The 20,047-nt window shown below is 46.9% G+C and overlaps 1 gene segment (V, D, J or C); it reads left to right on the top strand.

Annotated features, from left to right (window-relative positions):
* Positions 1–14,306: 14,306 nt before the first annotated feature.
* LOC144245735 (T cell receptor beta variable 6-2-like) lies at positions 14,307–14,880 on the top strand. The segment is given in 2 exon segments: positions 14,307–14,433; positions 14,546–14,880. Coding segments are annotated over 2 exon segments (462 nt in total).
* The last annotated feature ends 5,167 nt before the right edge of the window (positions 14,881–20,047 follow it).

The raw sequence follows: 20,047 nt of genomic DNA, 5'->3' as shown, positions 1-20,047 counted from the left end.
GGGGGCGGGGGGGGGGGGGGGGGGCGGGCTAGGGCTGCAGCAGTTTCCCATGAGCAAGGGTCAGAAGTTACCTTTAATTTGCAGAATAGGGAATTTGCACAGGGATATCTAGGGCTATGGTATTCAGGAAATATTGTCAGGTGCCATGGAACGTGGCCATGGACCCCAAGGATGGGACAAGTATGGCCAATGAGTAACCAGACGCTACAGAGGAACCTGTAAAGGACTGACTTTTCAGAAGCTAAGACCCAAGGATTCTTGAACAACCAGCTGGAGGGATGATGTAGGGAACACTTTATGAGGGAGATACTATATTTCCTATAGACATATATTTCCTATAGATAGAAGGCAGATAGACTTCAAGTGTTCAGTTAGAAAGATAAATCAGTAGTAGTGTTCAAGGCAAGTTGCATTTATCATATTGGTTATACACCTATTTATTTATTCAGTTACTAATTCATTCATTTATTCTTTTTCTTAAGTTTTTTTTAAATTTATTTTGAGAGTGAGTGTGTGAGATCAGGGAGGGGCAGAGAGAGAGAGAGAGAGAGAATCCCAAGCAGGTGCCACACTGTCAGTGCAGAGCTAGACTCAGGGCTAGAACCCACAAATCGTGAGATCATGACATGAACAGAAATCAAGAGTCGGACGTTTAACCAACGGAGCCACTCAGGCACTCCCATTCATTTATTTATTGAACAGACAATATGCTACCCCAAGGTATGGAAAGTTATGGTTAGTGCACCACAGGGACCCCATCGGCATTGGAAGAAGAATCAGTCACAGGGTCATATATGAATTGGGGGGTCAGCCTTCCCTAGTCAGGAAACTCTCCTTCATGCCGGGAAGTGGCTGGGTCCTCAAGAAAGGGGGCTGCGGCTGCGAAGACAAACACCATGGAGAGAACATGCAAAATGAAGAGGAGAGCTGTGGGAGGGGAGCCAGAGAAATGGTCCTGAGGACAGTGGCCATGGTCCCCCAAGGAATGTTGCTGGGGGGTTTCCCTGGCAGGCTGGCGCTGAGAACACCGTCTCTTATTCCCTGAGGAACCACGAAGGGCTGAGCACAAGGGCACCGGGGACGACCCCCTGCGCCGGTGGTTACAAAAGCACAGCAAGGGGCAGCGGATGGTATATAGTGGCCAACACCCCGGCTCCCCTAATCCTGACCCTGGGAAGCAGCAGACAAGGCCAGTTTTCCTGGAAACCGGGAAGAAATGCAAGTCCCTGACACAACCCAGCAAATGGAAATCTCCACGAGTCAGCGCTGGTTGGGTTCAGCCTCAGGTGGAGAGTGATTCGGGAACAATAAACAGTAAACCGTGGGGCTCCTTAAGGACTTGTAGGGCATCAAGCCAGGCACATGCCTGCACTTCAATGTTGGTAGGTGAGTGCCCAGAATTAGTGCCTTTTGGATATCCACGAATATGTGCTCTTCCTTTGCAAGGACAGTGTAGGGAGCTCTGTGAACATCTGGTAACATGTGTATTTCACAAGTAATTTTAGAAAGATTTCTGTTTGGAATGATACAAAAATATATTAATGGTGTTGACCCTGGATAGCGGGATATATTTTTTATTTCATGAAGTGAAATGCATAATATAAATGTTATTATACACATTTTGTCAAATGGGAAAAGTAGCAACAGCACCCCAAGATACAGACACGTCATCACCTCTTGGTCTAAGTCCTCTTCCAGTAAGTACCCATCCCACAGGTAATCAATTAATCACTGCTCCGTGTCTATCATCATAGATTAGATGTGCTTGCTCTTGAATTTCATATGAATGGAAATCATACACTTTTTTTGCAACAAGCATCTTTCACCTAACATATGCTTTTGTTATTCATCCTTATTGTTATGTGTATTAGTAATTTATTCTTTTTTTATTCTCTGTATTTTTTTATTGTGTGANACATGTTGATGGCCCCATGGGCTGTTTGTAGGTTTGGGCTATTGCATTCTGGTAGAAGACTTTGGTGTGGACATATACTTTTATTTCTCTTGGGTAAATACCCGGGAGTGAGATTGCTGAATTATATGGTAAGTACTCATTTCATTTTTTTTTAATATTTTTATTTATTTCTAGGAGAGAGAGAGAGAGAGAGAGACAGCGTGAGCAGGGGAGGGTCAGAGAGAGAGGGAGACACAGACTCTGAAACAGGCTCCAGGCTCCGAGCTGGCAGTCAGCACAGAGCCCGACGCGGGGCTCGAACCCACGAACCGCGAGATCATGACCTAAGCGAAAGTCGGACGCTTAACCGACTAAGCCACCCAGGCGCCCCAGTACTCATTTCATTTTATAAGAAGTGGCCACACTGTTTTCCCACATAGTGATACCATTTAGCCTTCTTGTCAAAAATGTGAGTCCCGTTTGCTTCCCTTGTTCGCGCTGCAGAGAAAAGTAGGATGGGAGGAAGAAGCCGATACAGTCGTTCCAAAGAGTTGAAGCCAGTACTACATTCTGCTGGGAAATACCACACAGGAAACATGGAGGGCTCCAGCGACAGCGAGGATATGGGATCCAGGGAATTTACTGGAAACCTTCCTGGCGCAGCTGACAATATAAACACTTTGAGTTTATTAAACAGAGGCACTGTGCTTCCAGTGAGACACAGAAGATGCAGGAAGGGGCAGAAAGAGCTGGGGATGTCAGGGAAAGGGGGTTAGAAAGGCTTTGTAATTTGTCAGGCAGATTAATTACTAGGCCACTACAGATTACCAGTGTTAAAAAGACAAAATTCAACCCAAGTGAATTTGAAGATCCAACTGGCTTTATTAAGCAGTTAATGCACAGGGCGCCGGGTGGCTCAGTCAGTTAAGCGTCCGACTTCGGCTCAGGTCATCATTTCAGTTTGTGGGTTCAAGCCCTGCATTGGGCTCTGTGCTGATAGCTCAGAGCCTGGAGCCTGCTTCAGATTCTGTGTCTCCCTCTCTCTTTGCCCCTCCCCTGCTCATGCTCTGTCTCTGTCTCAAAAAATAAGAAATAAACATTAAAAAAAAATTTTTTTTAAAGCAGTTAATGCATGGTGCAGCATCCATTGAGCAAGTAGAGAGATGCTCCAAGGAGTCATACAAAATCTAAGGTTGTTCTAGAAGGAACGATGCGGAAAGGAAGTTATTGGCAAAATAAAGGAGAGCAGTGCATGTTCAGGGTACTTTCTCTCTTTCTTTCTTTTTTAATTTTAATTCCAGTGTAGTTAACATAAAGTGTCACATTCTTTCAGGTGTGTGATATGGTGATTCAACAGTTCTATCCGCTTCTCAGTGCTCATCAGGATACGTGGACTTTTTATCCAATTCACCTGTTTCACCCGTTCCCCCCCCCCCACCTCCCCTCTGGCAACCACCAGTTGGTTCTCTATAGTCAACACTCTGTTTCTTGCTTTGCCTTTCTCTCTCTTTTTTCCCCTATGCTCATTTGTTTTGTTTCTTAAATTCTACATATGAGGGAGGTCACATGGTGTTTGTCTTTCTCTGACTGGTTTATTTCGCTTAGCATTATACTCTCTAACTGCATCCGTGTTATTGCAAATGGCAAGATTTCGTTCTGTTTTATGACTAATATTCCAGTGTGTGTGTGTGTATGTGTGTGTGTGTGTGTGTGTGTGTGTACACACACATCATATCTTCTTTATCCACTCATCTATCAATGGCCACTTGGGCTGCTTTCATAATTTTGCTATTATAGGTAATGCAGTAATAAACGTAGGTGTGCATGTATCCCTTCAAATTAGTGTTCTGCAAAGTGAAGGAAACAACTAATAAAACTAAAAGACAAACTACTGAATGAAAGAGGATATTTGCAAATGACCTACCTGATAAAGGATCAGTAGCAAAAATATATAAAGAATTTACATAACTCAACACCAAAAAACCCCACAAATAATCCAGTTAAAAATGGGCAGAAGACAGGACACCTTCTTTGGGGGACAAGGGAAGGCAGAGCTTTTATCGTGCAGATGACCTCCTTCTCAGGGATCAGGCCATTGCAGAGACTGTTAAAGATCACATTCCTGGGAGAGGTTGAAACTGTAGTTAAGGAGTGGTTGAAACTGTAGTTAAGTCTTCGTTTGCTGTCCAGGGACAAAGGACTCCATCTGGGGTCTGCTTCCCTTTTTAACCTGAGTCTAGCTTTCTGTAGGAGGTGGGGAGTCTCTCAAAACTGGAAAGAAATGTGGACAGTGGGGAGTTCGTAGGAGCATCCTGGACCTCCAGGGGAAGCGTATGCAAAGGAGTAATACCCTCCAAGAAAGATCAGAGAAACTAGAGTGTGAGCCTATTCCCAAAACCCAGTTCCCCTGAGCAACGCCCTATTGTAGAAAAAAGAAAGAAAGGCAGAATGAGTCAAATAAGGGGATTCTGGACTTAAAAAGCCTGTAGGGAGATTGGCATCCCAGGAAATCCTGGTTATTGGCTGAGGAAGAGGTTCGTAGTGCAGGCTCTCCCCTAAGAACACCAGATACTCCCTTATTCCTTGATCCGCCATGGCTACCAGGTTTCTCAGTTTTGTGGACTTTTGTCTCCTGGGAGCAGATGAGTCCAGGAAATAGAAGGACACGCCTGACATGGGCTTTTCAATTCCAGATCCCGGACATTTCCTTCGTGTGGACAACTGTTGCTTCTCTGCCTCTAACTTAGTTTATATATCCTTCTCTGATGGGACCCATGGATGCTCAGATACCAAGACCCTCATCAAAGACGTGGAAAAGAAGCTGCCCTTTGAATGGACTTAAAAAACAAAACATTTTACAAAGGACTGGTATCAACCAGACTGTGGACTGAACTCCAAGCCGGATTCATTAGTCAGATAGTGCTGAGCTTATGGTCAGAAAAAGATGTGCTTAAAGGCAACATGTCTCAAAAAGATACGGAGAATTTCCCCTCGACTCTGGAGTTGACCAGCACCCACCAGACCTCTCTGTACTTCTGTGCTCGCCTGTAATTCCATTAAGACTGCACCGTCACAGCCGCTCAGCTCGGAAAGAACAGGTAGACTTCTGCTTGCGAGGCCCCTGCTCTAAACAGAAGGAAGCACAGAAGCCCTTTCCCGCCCCCTCTCACCCACCAGCTGCACATTTTAAGCAAGCCCCTGTTGAATTACAGTTGGCGCTCTTTACTTCTTCTGGAATCACACTCCAGGTGAGCTGTGGGGGGCTTGGAGGCCAGCATGTGCCCTGTGCTCGCTTCATGAAGACTTGTCTCCAAGGCATAATCTGATTCACCGGACCCTTACTCACAGACGGCAGCAACATCAAAGCTAGAATCGTGTTTTTCTAATGTCCACTCCGTGTAAGGAAAGACTGTCTCATTTTCAAAAAAGTATAGAGTGGATCTTATAGATAAAAGCTATTTGCCCAAAGTTTGGAGCCAATGTTGACCTGAGACTTGAGGTTTGAAAAGTAGTACATTTACAATAACAACAGTAAAAAAAAAAAAAAAAAGGAAAAGAAGAGAGAACTTCACTATGCATTCCCATTAATTTCAAAAATTCAAGAACATCATAGCCATTAGCGTGATAATATTAAAGGGAAAACAAGACAGAAAGTAACAAGTGTTGATGAGGTGGTAAAGATAAGGGAACCCTTTTGCATTGCTGACGGGAAGGTAAAATAGCACAGCCAGTGTGGACAATAGTATGGCAATTCCTCAAAAACTTAAACATAAAATTACCCCATAATACTCCTCAAAGAAGTGAAAGCAGGGATTTGAACAGATATTAACACACCAATGTTCATAGCAACATTATTTCCAACAGAGGAATCTGGGAAAACAGAATCTGAGAAGGATTTTAATTCCTAAACCAGTTAACATTCACCCACTTGCTACTTCCAATGTACATTTCTTTCACTATTTGCATTTGACTTAAATGTTGCTAAATTTTAAATAGTGCAATTTACAGGGGCACCTGGGTGGCTCAGTCGGTTAAGTGGCCGACTCTTGACTTCCGGTCAGGTCATGATCTCACAGTTCATGGGTTCACCCCCGTGTCAGGCTCTGTGCTGACAGCTCAAAGCCCAGAGCCTGCTTCAGATTCTGTGTCTCCCCCTCTCTCTGCTCCTCTCCCATTTGCACTCACTCTCTCTCTCAAAAGTAAATAAACATTGGGGTGCCTGGGTGGCTCAGTCGGTTAAGCGTCCGACTTCCGCTCAGGTTATGATCTCACGGTTGTGGGTTCGAGCCCCGCATCGGGCTGTGTGCTGACAGCTCATTACCTGGAGCCTGCTTCAGATTCTGTCTCCCTCTCTGACCCTCTACTGTTCACACTGTCTCTCCCTCTCTCTGAAATAAATAAAATATTTCTTAAAAAAGTAAATAAACATTAAAATAAAATAGAATTGATTGGCAATCCCGGAATTTTGTCTAATTGAATAAAAATATGCCAGGTATTCCTTAAAGCGGAGAAACATATTTTCTTAGTGTGGTTTATACTCATAGTGTATATTTCTATGCATTGGTGTGGAAACTTCTCCTTTTCTGTCATCAGAAATTCCATCAGACACATCAGCTGCTATGATAAAAGGTTTTAATGAGTTACATGTGCATAAAATTCATATAAAGTATTCAGTTAAAGACCATGGCCATCTGGGTTTGAGATAATTTTATCTCGTTTATATCCATGGAGATTCACTCTGGCTGGGATTTTCCTCCTCTGGGTGGCATCTGAGAAGGGGTCCCTGATCATAGCTCATTGGCATCAGAGCTGGTGGCCATCACAATGCCAGCTGTGGCTGCATCAGGGACCTCTTCGCAATGATATCTGCTGCAGGGCTTTGCCTTCAGATTTAGAAAGTCAAGAAATAGATTATATTAGAATATCCATATTCACTTTATACATTGCACTATTCTTTTTAAAATGTGTTATTATTTATTTAGTGAGAGAGTGCAAGTGAGCAGGGAAGGGGCAGAGAGAGGGAGCGAGAGAATCCCAAGCGGTCTCCATGCTGCCAGCCTGATGCCGGGTTCCAACTCATGAACCGTGAGTCATGACCTGACCGGAAGTCAAGAGTCAGCCACTTAACCGACTGAGCCACCCAGGCACCTCTGTAAATTGCACTATTTAAAATTTAGCAACACTTAAGTCAAATGTAAATAGTGAAAGAAATTTACATTGGAAGTAGCAAGTGGATGAATGTTAACTGGTTTAGGAATTAAAATCCTTCTCAGATTCTGTTTTCCCAAATTCCTCTGTTTATTTATTTATTACTTTACTTTAATCCAGACTGGCTTGGTTCTCCTTCCTAGCATTCTGTACAGAGGGTTAGAATATTTTATTTCCTACTTGGGCATTGAAGAAAGTTTAGAGAAATTTAATCACATGCACATATGCAATCATAAACGGAGAAATGGGCATTCTGGTATCAATGAACAGAGGCAAAAAGAGTGTTTCTAAAAGAGCAAGATTAGAAGAGAAAGACAGATTCTCCAAGGGCTCCTGGCTAGCTCAGTAGGTAGAGCAAGAGACTCTTGATCTCGGGGTTGTGGATTTGAGCCCCATACTGGGTGTAGATATTACTTAAAAATAAAATGAAAGAAGGAAGGGAGGGAGGGAGGAAGGGAAAGAGAAAGAAACAGAGAGAAAGAGAGAAAGAAAGAGAGAGAGAAAGAGAGGAAGGAAGGAAGGAAGGAAGGAAGAGAAAGAAAGAAAGAGAGAAAGAGAGAAAGAGAGAAAGAGAGAAAGAGAGAAAGAGAGAAAGAGAGAAAGAAAGAAAGAAAGAAAGAAAGAAAGAAAGAAAGAAAGAAAGAAAGAAAGAGAAGAAAGAAAAATTCTCTAGCAATAGGGTAACAGAGTATTATTTTCTTTATTTCGGGATAAGCTGATTAGCAAACACCTTGCAAAGAGACCTGTCTGAACAGTCTGCCTGGAGCAAGCTGTCTGGGGTCAGCAGAGCCAAACCAAGGTCAGTTAGTTACTAATCATCCCAAACTCCCTGTGAGTCCCTTCACAGTCAGACAGGCTGTCTCTGTAACCTCGTCCAAGGTTCCTCCTTAAGCAGCGCCCTCTAACCTGGGCTAGGTTTACTGGGAATTGTCTCAAAAGCAAAACATTTCCTCCGGTCACCTTTCTTTTTGTTACAATGTAGCTAGGTCTATCTTTTGTCTGTTTTTGTTTGTTTGTCTGTTTTTTGGTCTTTTGGGGCTGGGGGAAGGAATAAAAAAATAGTAAAATAGACAAAGGATGCAATAGTTTCTAATTTATTACTTTTTAGCTTTTAATTATTTTTAAGAGAGAGACAGCACGAGCAGGGGAGGGTCAGAGGGAGGAAGACACAGAATCTGAAACAGGCTCCAGGCTCTGAGCCAGCTGTCAGCACAGAGCCCGACGGGGGGCTCAAACCCATGAACTATGAGATCATAACCTGAGCCGAAGTCGGAAGCTTAACCCACTGAGCCTCCCAAGTGCCCCAGAATAGTTTCTAATTTAAACACACCCCAGGACTCACATCGTGGTAGAGGCAAAATCTTGATTACTGCCCAGAGGCCACATGGGGGCACTGTGGAACCGCCAAGCGCCAAAAGGTGCTGGGGCAGAGCAGAGGTATAGAGCCGGCTACCCGGACCGGAGGGTTAAAGAAACCTTGCTTGGAGCTTCTTACCACTACAAGGCTTAATGCTATAAACGCTAATTTGTGGTTGTGCAGTCCCATCAGGGCCCAAACCTTCAGCTTGGCTGCGATTAGGGAGTCTCTGAGCTTGCAAGGGGTGAAAAGTGCAGGGGGTGCCGGCAGCGGGCAGACTCCTTGCCCTGGGCAGAAACAGGTAGAGGGACACCGCCTCAGAGGAAAAGCCACGGAACTGTGGACGCAGGCAGGTGGCCTAACCCCAGCTAGTCTAGACTGTCCCAGCCCCGCCCCACGTGTGACGGGCTTTGCAGGACTAGGCCGGGTTCCTGGATCAATGTAGCCGGGGGCCTGGCAAGGGAGGCTCATGGGAGCCAGAAAGGATAATGACGTCAGAGCAGTGACATGACTGCCTGGCCTCCAGCCAGAAAAGGGAGGCCCATAGCTTCAGCTCTCAGAGACCCAGAGCTCTGAGCGGGGAGGCACCTGTCCGGTTCTGCCCCTCCACCCCCGCCCCCCACCGTGGGCTGCAGTTTCCTCTGCCGTGGGGACCTTTGTCTCCTGGGAGCAAGCGTGTCCTTGTCCAAGTGGGACATCTCTGCTCTAAGCGTGACAGCAGCTGAATGCATGGCACATCGGGCTCCCTCTCCCATCCGGTCCCCAGCCCCCGTGTCCTTCCCTCGCAGACCCAGTAGATTCTGGAGCCCCCCAAACTCCAAGACACTGGATCAAAGCAAGCGGACAACAAGTGACACTGAGACATTCCCCTCTCTCCGGGCACCCCAGCGGATCTTGGTACCAGCAGGCCCTGGGTCAGGGCCCCCAGCTCCTCTTTGCACATTATGATGAGTTACAGAGAGCAAAACGACCCTTGTCAGCTTAGCTGTCCATGCAACATTTGGGTGACTGTCTCTCCTCTGCCCATGAACTTCTCAGAGCCGCAGGACTCAACTGTGTATCTCTGTGCCAGCGGCCAGGCACAGCCCTGCAGAGTCACCAGAGCGGCCACGTGGGAGTCGTGTGACATCATAGGCAAATACGCCTTTCAGGGAAATGGGAGGTTCAGAGCTTTCGGCTGCTTGCCCCCAAAGACCCCACCCCCAAGCTGAGTGATATCTTGGTTTCCCAGTGTTGCCATGGGCTCCAGGCTTCTCTGCTGCGTGGCCCTTTGTCTCCTGAGAGCAGGTGAGTCCTGGGCGCAGCGTGAAAGCCTCTGATACGCGTTTGCCATCCGTGTAATACAGGCTTGCCGATGATGGCCGCAGCAGGAGGCTTCCCCCTGAGCTCTGCCCTCTGCTTCTTTCTCCCTCCTCCCCAACAGGCCCAGTGGATTCCGGAGTCACCCAAACTCCGAGACACCTGGTCAAAGGAAGAGGACAGCAAGTGACGCTGAGTTGTTCCCCTATCTCTGGACACCTATCTCTGTACTGGTACCAACAGGCCGTGGGCCAGGGCCCCCAGTTACTCATTCAGTATTACGACAGGAAAGAGTATAACAAAGGAAACTTCTCGGAACGATTCTCGTGTCAACAGTTCCCCGACTATCACTCTGAGCTAAATGTGAGCTCCTTGGAGCTGACGGACACGGCCGTCTATCTCTGTGCCAGCAGCCCTGACACAGCCCTGCGCCCTCCACAGCCTACTGTACAAAAATATTCCACCCCCAGCTCAGGAAGTGATGGCGAGGGTGGTGGCTGCCAGCCACATGGCCTCTGGCCCTGGTAAAGCGGGCAGGCCTCTCCCAGATGCCCGTTCTGCTGTTCACGTGTGTGATAGGTCTTAATGCTCACAGAAATCATGCAAGGTTAAGTATTCTTTTCCTGGTTTACATATATGAGGGGAAGTAGCTTTCCCAGGTCTCAGAGCAAGGAATCAAACCCAGCTCTGCTCCTCAACACCTGTGGTCCCCTCCCCCCCCCCCCCCCCCCCCCACCACCACCCCCCCCCCCGCTCCACCCCCCCCCCCAAAGCACTGTCTCCTGATCTGGCTTCCCTTCCCAGGTCCATTTCAGCAGGACAGGAAAGATCATGCACCCACATGTGATTATCACAACCTCATCCTGGAAGGGAACACACCCAAACTGTTGTGGGTCTCTTGCTTTGTACAAGGTACTGTATCACATAAAATACAAAATGAAAATCAGTGTGTTTCTTGTCTTTGACAGTTTTAGCATCTGCAGTATTAAATGCATAACATTTGTCCTAAATAGTTGACTATTTCTACTGGATTCACCTGCCACACGAGTGCAGGAGAATCACAAAACTGCAAGTGCTGAGTACATCGATGCACCAACACGGTTCAATTCTGCAGCAGGTAGAGAGACTCCCAGAAGGAAATAACACTATTTTCTGACAGCTTACCATATGCCAAAGAAAAGTCCTTTATTTGCAAAATTTCAATTAATGATGAGAAAAAGAGCCTAAAAGGCAAACGCAATGACTACTCTCTTTTTAGAGACGAAGGGATTTGCCCTTAAGTTAAAGTAGTTGATCAAATCGAGTATCAGCTGGTCAGGTGCAGATGTGGGACTCAAACCCAGGTCTGCCGGACTCCTGAGGGCTGTGTTTACAACTCTATGCCATCATGCATATTCACAGGGATGTCTGCACTCAAAATCTGAATGCTGCTGCCTCTTCTCAGCCTGGGTAGCTCTAATGAAATCATCAACAGAGATGAGCTTACCCAGGAGAAAGTGATGTGGAGAACAAGTCCGGCCAGGTCCCCTGTATACCTGGTTCTAATTCCAACTCCAATACAAGCCACTCGTCAAGGCCTGAACCCAGTTTCTTGACATGTCGGGCTGAGCATTTTCATGTAGGAAATGAGAGTAACAATGTCTATGAGTATCACTCATAGTACTCCAAAGAAACAAAACAGACTATGTATATATATATATACAATATACATATATATATATATATGAGAGCTGAGGTCTAAGTTCAAAGGAGACTCAGAAAGAGCTGATGTCCAAGTTCAAAGGCTGTTGAGCAAGAAAAGTTGATGTCTCAGTTTGCAGGCCATCAGCTGGACAATTCTCTTTACCTGGGGTAGAATCAGCCTTTCTCTTCTATTCAGGTCATCAGTTGAATGGATGAGGCCCACCTACATTATGGAAGACAACCTCCTTTACTCTACTGATTAAAATGTTACTCTCACCTACTGTTAAAATCTACCTATTTAAATGTTAACCACATCCAAAAATACCCTCTCAGGAACCCCCAGAATTATATTCAACCGAGTTTCTATGTCCCCTGTGGTCCAGTCAAGTTGACACATAAAATTAGCCATCATACCAACTTCTAGGTTTGTATAAAAAATTTAGGGGCACCTTGGTGGCTCAGTCAGTTAAGTGTCCAACTTCGGCTCAGGTCATCATTTCACGGTTTGTGAATCTGAGCCCCATGTCAGGCTCTGTGCTGACGGCTCAGAGCCTATAGCCTGCTTCAGATTCTGTGTCTCCCTCTCTTTCTGCCCTTCCCCCACTCACTCTCTGTCTCTGTCTCTCTCTCAAAAATAAATAAACATTTAAAAATAACTTTTTTAAACCATTAATAACCTTTAATAAGCCAAAGTACCTAGCATAGCACATAATAAGAATCTGGATATCTTGGTTCCTTGTGCTAATCTCTGGCAGCTTTTTCCACCATTTCCGATGTGCAAAGGTAGATATGGACACATTTAACCTAAAACTCCTATAGCTGTCACAGAAGTGGTAATATTTATGTCTGGTGGTTCATTATGAAATTGTCTAGAGCATGTAACATACAACCCTTCACAGCCATTTTAAAATAAATTATTGACACAAGAATTGTATACAATAAGCATTCCACACTTTAAATGAAGAGATTAATGATTCTTTTTTGCAATTTATATGTATATACCCATGTAATACACACTCCACTAAGATATAGAACATTTCTATCACCCAGAAAGTTTTCATGCCCCTTTGCAACACCTCTCTCCATCTCTGACAAACTAGTGATATGATTTCTATTGCCATAATTTTGCTCAGGCACCATTTTAATGGCCATTTCAAGTCTCTACCCATTAAAATAATTCACAGATAAATATTCAAGAGAGTGAGGTACTTCTAGAAAGTTCTATGGATAAGGAGTGCTTGAAACCATGTGAGTACCTGGTCCATGTGAGGGACAATTCTATCTGGAGACAAATGGTTTGATAAAAGGATCATCAAAAGCTCTGTCTAGCTGTTTGAAGCTGTTTCTATAAAATTTACTCATTTTAGTTCATTTCTTTTCTCATGCACTCCTTCGTTCAAATCATTTTATAATAACGTTTTGACACAAATTCATCATCTCCGAGGACATAATTTTGAGTTCCTATCAGACGCACACAGAGCTAAGCTTCATGTTCACACACTGTGTGCTGGGGCTAAGCAGACCACAGGCAATTGTGAGACGGATCATTCCATGTTGTGAAAAGGGCTCCCTTTGTCTGGACCCAGCACCGAACCCTCAGAACACGAGCGTTGAACTGGAACATCTCCCCCTTCCATTCTGGGCTGTCACCATTCTCCTTTCCCGGCGGGTTCTTCTGTCCCCTGGACCAGCAACATCACAGGCACAGACCTGAAATCCCCTCATGGGCTCGCAAGGCCCCAATTCAAGGCTTGACGTTGTGGCTATAACATCAGGGTCCCCTCGGGTTCCAGCTTTAGTGTCTGTGTCCTTCCCAAGACCCCAGAGATGCTGATTCACGGAGTCCCCAGACATGTGATCATGCTAAAGGGAAAGCAGCGCACCAGCAGGTGACCACAGTAAGGAAACACAAAATCATGCACCCAGGACCCACTACATAATTTGCAGAGCTCGTGGTTTAAATATTATCAAGCATTTGAAGATCAATCACAATAACCCGGCACTGACGCCGGGCTGTGGGGTCTTTCTAAGTGTGGGATTGTGGGCGTCAGGATAGTTTCTGAGCCCCCCTGTCTTTATTACGTAATTAATGCCAGCTGTACTCCACAAGAAGATATTCCCCATGGGATGCATGTCTCATTAAAAAAAGAGCATTTTTCACTTACCCTGGAGGCGGCCACTTCCCCATGGTCCCTCACACACGTGAAAACTTCCGTGCCAACACATCACGGGCACTGCTGAAGAGCCACCATCCTGCCACAAGGAAAGGTCACTCACAGGTGTGACGTCGTTCTGCTTGCTGCTGTCTCAGCCCAAATGTGGGAGGCAGGTGCTCTGGTGAACGTGAGGGTGCTCTGGCGACATTTGGTAGGTGTCCTGAATTGGTAAGAAACAGAGCAAAACGGTTCCTCAGGAGCTGATGAGCCTGCCCTTGAGGTTTGGAAATCCGGTATCAGGAGAATTGTCACTGGAAGGATGTTAACAGGACAGTGGTCAATGAAGCAAAGTGGAAATGGATACTTGAAGGAGGATCTGGGACACACGAGTCATAAAAGGTGTCAGGAAGCCCTAAGGACTTTTCCCCAGTTCAAAACTACAGAAAGATGCAGACACAGAGAACTAGCACATTCATGAAGAATTCTATCACTGGAAGAAAACAACACATAGGGTTACAAACTGTTTTACAAAAAAGTGAAGATCCACTCGTAAGACTTGTGTCAATTCAGACAAGCACTTTCTTCCCATCCTAAGCTATTCACGTGTACATTGATTTTTTTTTTTTTTTAATCTGACCCTCTGGGGAAGGGCTGTGGCTCCTCGCGAGGGCTGGCTCTGGGGCCCAGGCAGGAAGAGTGACGTCTCCGAATGCCTCCCCCGAGAGCCTCCTTCCCCGTTCCTCAGCACACATTCCCAGAAGACCCCTCCGTCCGCCCTGGCCCTGCCATGAGCCTCATCCTCCTTTGCTGTGTGGCCACGTGTCTCCTGCAGCCAGGCGAGTCCTGGGCACCTGGGCAGCGTCCCCTTTCATGAGTGAAAATCTCAAGGTTCCAGTGCTAAGCCTTTCCATTGTGTCTGCGACATCAGCTTTGTCTCCTTCTCCGCAGGACCCGTGAATGCTGGCATCACTCAGACCCCCAAATTCCAGGTCCTGGGGACAGGACGGAGCATGGCACTGAGATGCGACCAGGACACGAACCACGACTACATCTACTGGTATAGGCAAGACCCTGGACACGGGCTGCGGCTGATCCATTACTCCATCAACACTGGTACCACTCAGAAAGGAGAAATCTCCGATGGGTACAATGTCTCTAGGTCAACTACAAAGAACTTCCTCCTCACGCTGGCGTCCACCACTCCCTCCCAGACATCTGTGTACTTCTGTGCCAGCACTGACTACACACAGCTGCACAGCTGCCTCCTCTCCTCACAAAAATAGGCCACGGGAGGGCCTGCACCCCGGGCCTCAGCAGAGCCCTCCGCAGAGCCCCAGCCCCACTGGAGCCCCAGAGCCCTAGGGTCTCAAGCGCTCAGAGTGAACCTCGGTGTGTGCTGAGGTCCATCTGTAAGGCACCGATAGCCGGGCCCGGACCCACCAGACCTCAGGTGGCTGTCTCTCCACCCTCTGGTCTGTCTGTGCTCTGAGCCTCCTGGCTGGCTGGGAGGGTGCTTCCCCAGCTTCTACTGTTCCAGGCACCTGCCTAAGTCTGACGCCTCCAGGATGGAAGTTGTCTGCACTGTATAAACAATACAATGTATTATTAACAGCGTAGTACTAAATCAGATCTATCTAGACCCCACGCCCTCGTCTCTCCTTGGCACCTCAGTGCACTGCTCTCCAATTGCCTGGTATGAACTCTGCTGCTGCCAGCCTTTCGTTGGGGACAGCCCCCAACAAGGCCCTGCGGGTTCAGTCCTCTACCTGCCTCCGGGCCCAGCTTGCGTCGCTTGTGGGCCCTCTCTTCTCTGGCCACACTGCTAGGCCCTCAATTCTGCCATCTCCCTTCCCATCTCAGGGGCATCCACGGCTATTTCCTCTGCACTGGACATGGGTCCTTGCTTCTTGTAATGGCTGACTCCCACTAACGCTCCTGTTCAAGGTTCCCCTGGGTGCTGGCCTTTCTGGACACACCTGTTTCCCAGGGGAATGGCAGACATAGTTGGGGTATCTGTGTTCTAGACTTTCCAGGTCCTGACTGCAGACTTGTCTTTCAATCAGTTGTAAAGTACAGGCATCATAAAGACAAACTTCTCTGACAACCATACATTGAAGGTGAAAAGAAAACACAAAAATAGACTATTGAAAAATAAAATCTCATATTTACGAATGTAACACGTAATTCGAAGTAAATCCAGAGATTGTACCAGAACTCTAAATAGGAATTTAAAAATGTTTAGAAATAAGAGATACTGAGAATACAAAAGCTGTACTTTGAGGGAAATTTATAGATGCATAGGGCTTATGAGTTGAAAAAAAAAATACTCATCTAAGTATCAAGCTGATAGCATAGAATGAGTATAAAATAATCTTCCCCAAAGTAAAAGAAGTAAAATCGCAAATATAAAGAACAAAATAGATGAAACATGAACAAAATATATTAGTGAGACTCAACAATGACAGACATAATTAAGGGAGCTAATAAAATAAACAGACTTTAAGCAGGCCTGGGGAGGAAGGAGAGCAGTAAAAATAACCTGACATCAACAAAAGAAAGAACAGCTAGAAGAAAACACACCTCAAAATGTAAAAGAATACAACCAAAGTTGTCATTAAATTGGAAAGAAATAAAGATATATGAATTTTTTTAAGTTTAATTATTTTGAGAGAAAGAGAGAGAGAGACAATGAGCAGGGGAGGCGCTAGGAGAGGGGACAGAAGATCAAGAGCCTGATGCACAGCTCAACGTACAAATTGAGATCATGACCTGTGCCAACGTTGACGTTTACTTGATTCAGCAACCCGGGCCCCCGAAAGAATCTAATTTTTAATGCATGATGACTTATTACGACATGAGGCTGTGCTATGGCCTGTGTGGACTCACTACCTCACAGATTTGTGAACATAGAGAGGGCATGGGTCTTTGGCCTGCAGAAAGAATAGAGGCTTCCAACTCAGATATTTCCCCGGAGTATTTCATCCCTGTACTTCTGAATAGGTCAGTGCATTCAAGAGGCTTTTAGGGTAACATGAGTCAACCCCAGTGCACACCCTTGCCAGGGAAGTGGATACAGTTCAGTATGTATCCCTGGGAGAACAGAGGGGATGGTGGCAAACAGCAATACCCACAGGAGATCCTGCCTCGCAGCTAAGACAATCAGGTCCCCCTTTGGATCCTTGTGTTCAAGGTGCTGAAGACACACCTCGGTGACAATGCCCAGCAGACAGGAGACATGGGGAAGGAGAAGAGGAACGTAACACACAGTGTGAGCCCGTCGCCCAGACAGCACTGGAGCAGAAACGGACAACGTGCATTGAGTGTCTGAAGAAAGGGGCTTACAAGGCGCCTGGGGGCTCAGTTGGTTAAGTGTCCAGCTCTGGGTCTCAGCTCAGGTAACCATCCCACAGTTCATGAGATCGAGCCCTACATATGGCTCCCCTCTGAGTGTGGAGCCTCCTTGGGATTCTTTCTCTCTCCCTCTCTCTGTCCCTCCACTTCTCATGCTCTGTCGTTTTCACAAAAAAATACATTTCGGCGTGCCTTGATGACTCGGTCAGTTAAGCCTCGACTTACCTTCGGTCATGATCTCCCAGTTTATGAGTTCGAGCCCTTCCTCCAGCTCAGTGCGGACACCCCAGTGCCTCTAACCTGCCTCAGACTCGGTGTCTCCCTCTCTCTGCCCCATTCCTGCTCACACTCTGCTTCTCTCTCTCTCGAAATAAATACTTAAAAATTAAAAATAAATTAATAAACTTTTAGAAAAAAGGAGCTTATATACATGAAATTAGTCATCCAAGAATGTTACAGCATGAATCACGTTCCCAGAGGAGGAAGGGATTGACAGAGGTGGTGATGTCACTAAGGGAACTGCCTTGTGCATGAGGGACCTCCCTCCTCCTCGGCTCATGCTCAGGAGAACCTGATGTGCTGAACAACCGGGTCCTCTTCTGACCCCGCCATGGGCACCAGGCTCCTCTGCTGCGTGACCCTCTGTCTCCTGGGGGCAGGTACGTCCTCAGAAAACCAAGCAGTTTCAGTGAGCCCGTGAGCACCTGTGTGTGAGCGTGAGTGCTGACCGTGTGCAATGATTATAGTTGATTCCCCCCCGCTGTTCCCAACTTTGTCTCCACAGGTCACACGGGAGCTGGCGTCCTCCAGTCCCCCCGGCACAAGGTCACAATGCGGGGCTGGAACGTGACCTTCAGGTGTGATCCAATTTCTGGTCACCAAGTCCTTTATTGGTACCGACAGGCCCGGGGGCAAGGCCCGGAGTTTCTCATTTCCTTCGAAAACCATAGGGAATATGACTCCTCAGGGATGCCCAAGAATGATCGGTTCCAGGCAAAGAGGCCTGAGGGCACCGACTCCACTCTGCAGATCCAGCGAGCAGAGCCGGGGGACTCGGCTGTGTACCTCTGTGCCAGCAGCCTTACCACAGTGGGGCACAGCCACCTCCTTCCTCTTCACCAACCTCACACTTCTCTCTGCCGGCTGCACCCAGAGACCCTAAACAGCTGTCTGTGCCCTTCGTTCCCCAAAAGACAGAAGTAGATTTGCACATCAGCTATCAGCTGGCCTCAGGGTAGAAAAAGACACTGGATAAACCGCATGAAACGAATCTAAATGAGGGTGGATGACCTACTCATGGCCCATTGGGAAGAGGACTCCCCGATCCGGCTTCAGGTTCCGAGGCGAGGAGTGAAGGTCCGGGACACAAGCGGTCCTTCTGCGGGACCTGACGCTTTCCGTGTGGTGGGCACTCCCTCCTCCTCTGCTCTTGTGCTCCCATCTGGGAACTGTGTGTCGTTCTCGGGCATAGTCTTACTCCTTATTTTTCATGATTATTTATTTCTTTTGAGGTAGAGAGGGAGAGAGAGAGCAAAGCAGGGGCAGAAAGAGACAGGAAGAGAGGGAGAATCCAATGGAAGGTCTACACTGTAGATCAGAGCCCAATGTGGGGCTCCAATTCATAAACTGTAAGATCAAGATCTGAGCCAAAGTTGATGCTTAACCGACTGTGCAAGCCAGGGGCCCCTGGAGGAAACTAATTTTAATGCGTGGTGACTTATGATAATATGAGGCTTTGCTAGGGGATGTGGGGACTCACTACCTCACAGAGATTCATGAACAGAGAGAGCGCACGGGTCTTTGGCCTGCAGAAGGAAGATAACGTAACACACAGTATGAGCCCGTCTACCCAGACNAAACGAATCTAAATGAGGGTGGATGACCTACTCATGGCCCATCTGGAGGAGGACTCCCCGATCCGGCTTCAGGCTCTGAGGCGAGGAGTGAAGGTCCGGGACACAAGCGGTCCTTCTGCGGGACCTGACACTTTCCGTGTGGTGGGCACCCCCTCCTCCTCTGCTCTTGTGCTCCCATCTGGGAAGTGTGTGTCGTTCTCAGGCATAGTCTTACTCCTTTTTTTCATGATTATTTGTTTCTTTTGAGGTAGAGAGGGAGAGAGAGAGCAAAGGAGGGGCAGAACGAGAAAGGAAGAGAGGGAGAATCCAATGGAAGGTCTACACTGTAGATCAGAGCCCAACGTGGGGCTCCAATTCATAAACTTTAAGATCAAAATCTGAGACAAAGTTGATGTTTAACCGACTGAGCAAGCCAGGGTCCCTGGAGGAACCTAATTTTAATGCGTGGTGACTTATGATAATATGAGGCTTTGCTAGTTGATGTGGGGACTCACTACCTCACAGAGATTCATGAACACAGATAGGGAATGGGTCATTGGCCTGCAGAAGGAATAGGAGCTTCCAACTCAGATACTGTCCCAGGGCCCCAGGAGCCACACCGGCCTCCTTGGATGGCAGTCACAGCAAGAAAATGGCAGTGTTTGCACAGCTCCTGCCATGAGAAACGAAAACTGATATCTCTTTCTGCTACTACTGGCTCATGTTGGAAAATCTATATACATCTTAACCTATCTGTTATCCTGTTTTTCACTAAGAACATTCTTTTATAAGTTCACTATGACAGGAATAATTCGGCAATTGTTATTGCAAAAGACCTTCTGTTGTAAAGGAATTCCTTTCTTTGACCTCATATTGTGGTTGAACCTTTAAATAAAGACACCAAAACCAACAGGGCAGAGATGCCTGCCTGGTGATCAGAAAGAATCTGGGGGCTCTCTCACTCTTTCTCTCGCCAGCACTGTCCATCCTTCAGGGACCCCACGACCTGCCGGAGCCGGCCTCCGACACCAGGGTATTTCCTCCTTGTACCTGTGAATAGGTCAGTGCACTCAAAACGCTTCGAGAGAGTAAAGAGTCAACCCCAGTGCCCACCCTTGCCAAGGATGTGGATACAGGTGAGTGCGTGTCCCTGGGAGAACAGAGGGGATGGTGACAAACAGTGATGCCCAAGGAGATCCTGCCTCGCAGCTAAGACAATCAGGTCCTCCTTGGTCCTTGTGTTCAAGGTGCTGAAGACACACCT

The sequence above is a fragment of the Crocuta crocuta genome, unplaced genomic scaffold (genome assembly GCF_008692635.1).
Source record: "Crocuta crocuta isolate KB4526 unplaced genomic scaffold, BGI_CrCroc_1.0 scaffold228, whole genome shotgun sequence".
In the NCBI taxonomy this organism is placed as follows: Eukaryota; Metazoa; Chordata; class Mammalia; order Carnivora; family Hyaenidae; genus Crocuta; species Crocuta crocuta.
The sequence above is the reverse complement of the archived record's forward strand: the minus strand, read 5'-3'. Positions and strand labels throughout refer to the sequence as shown.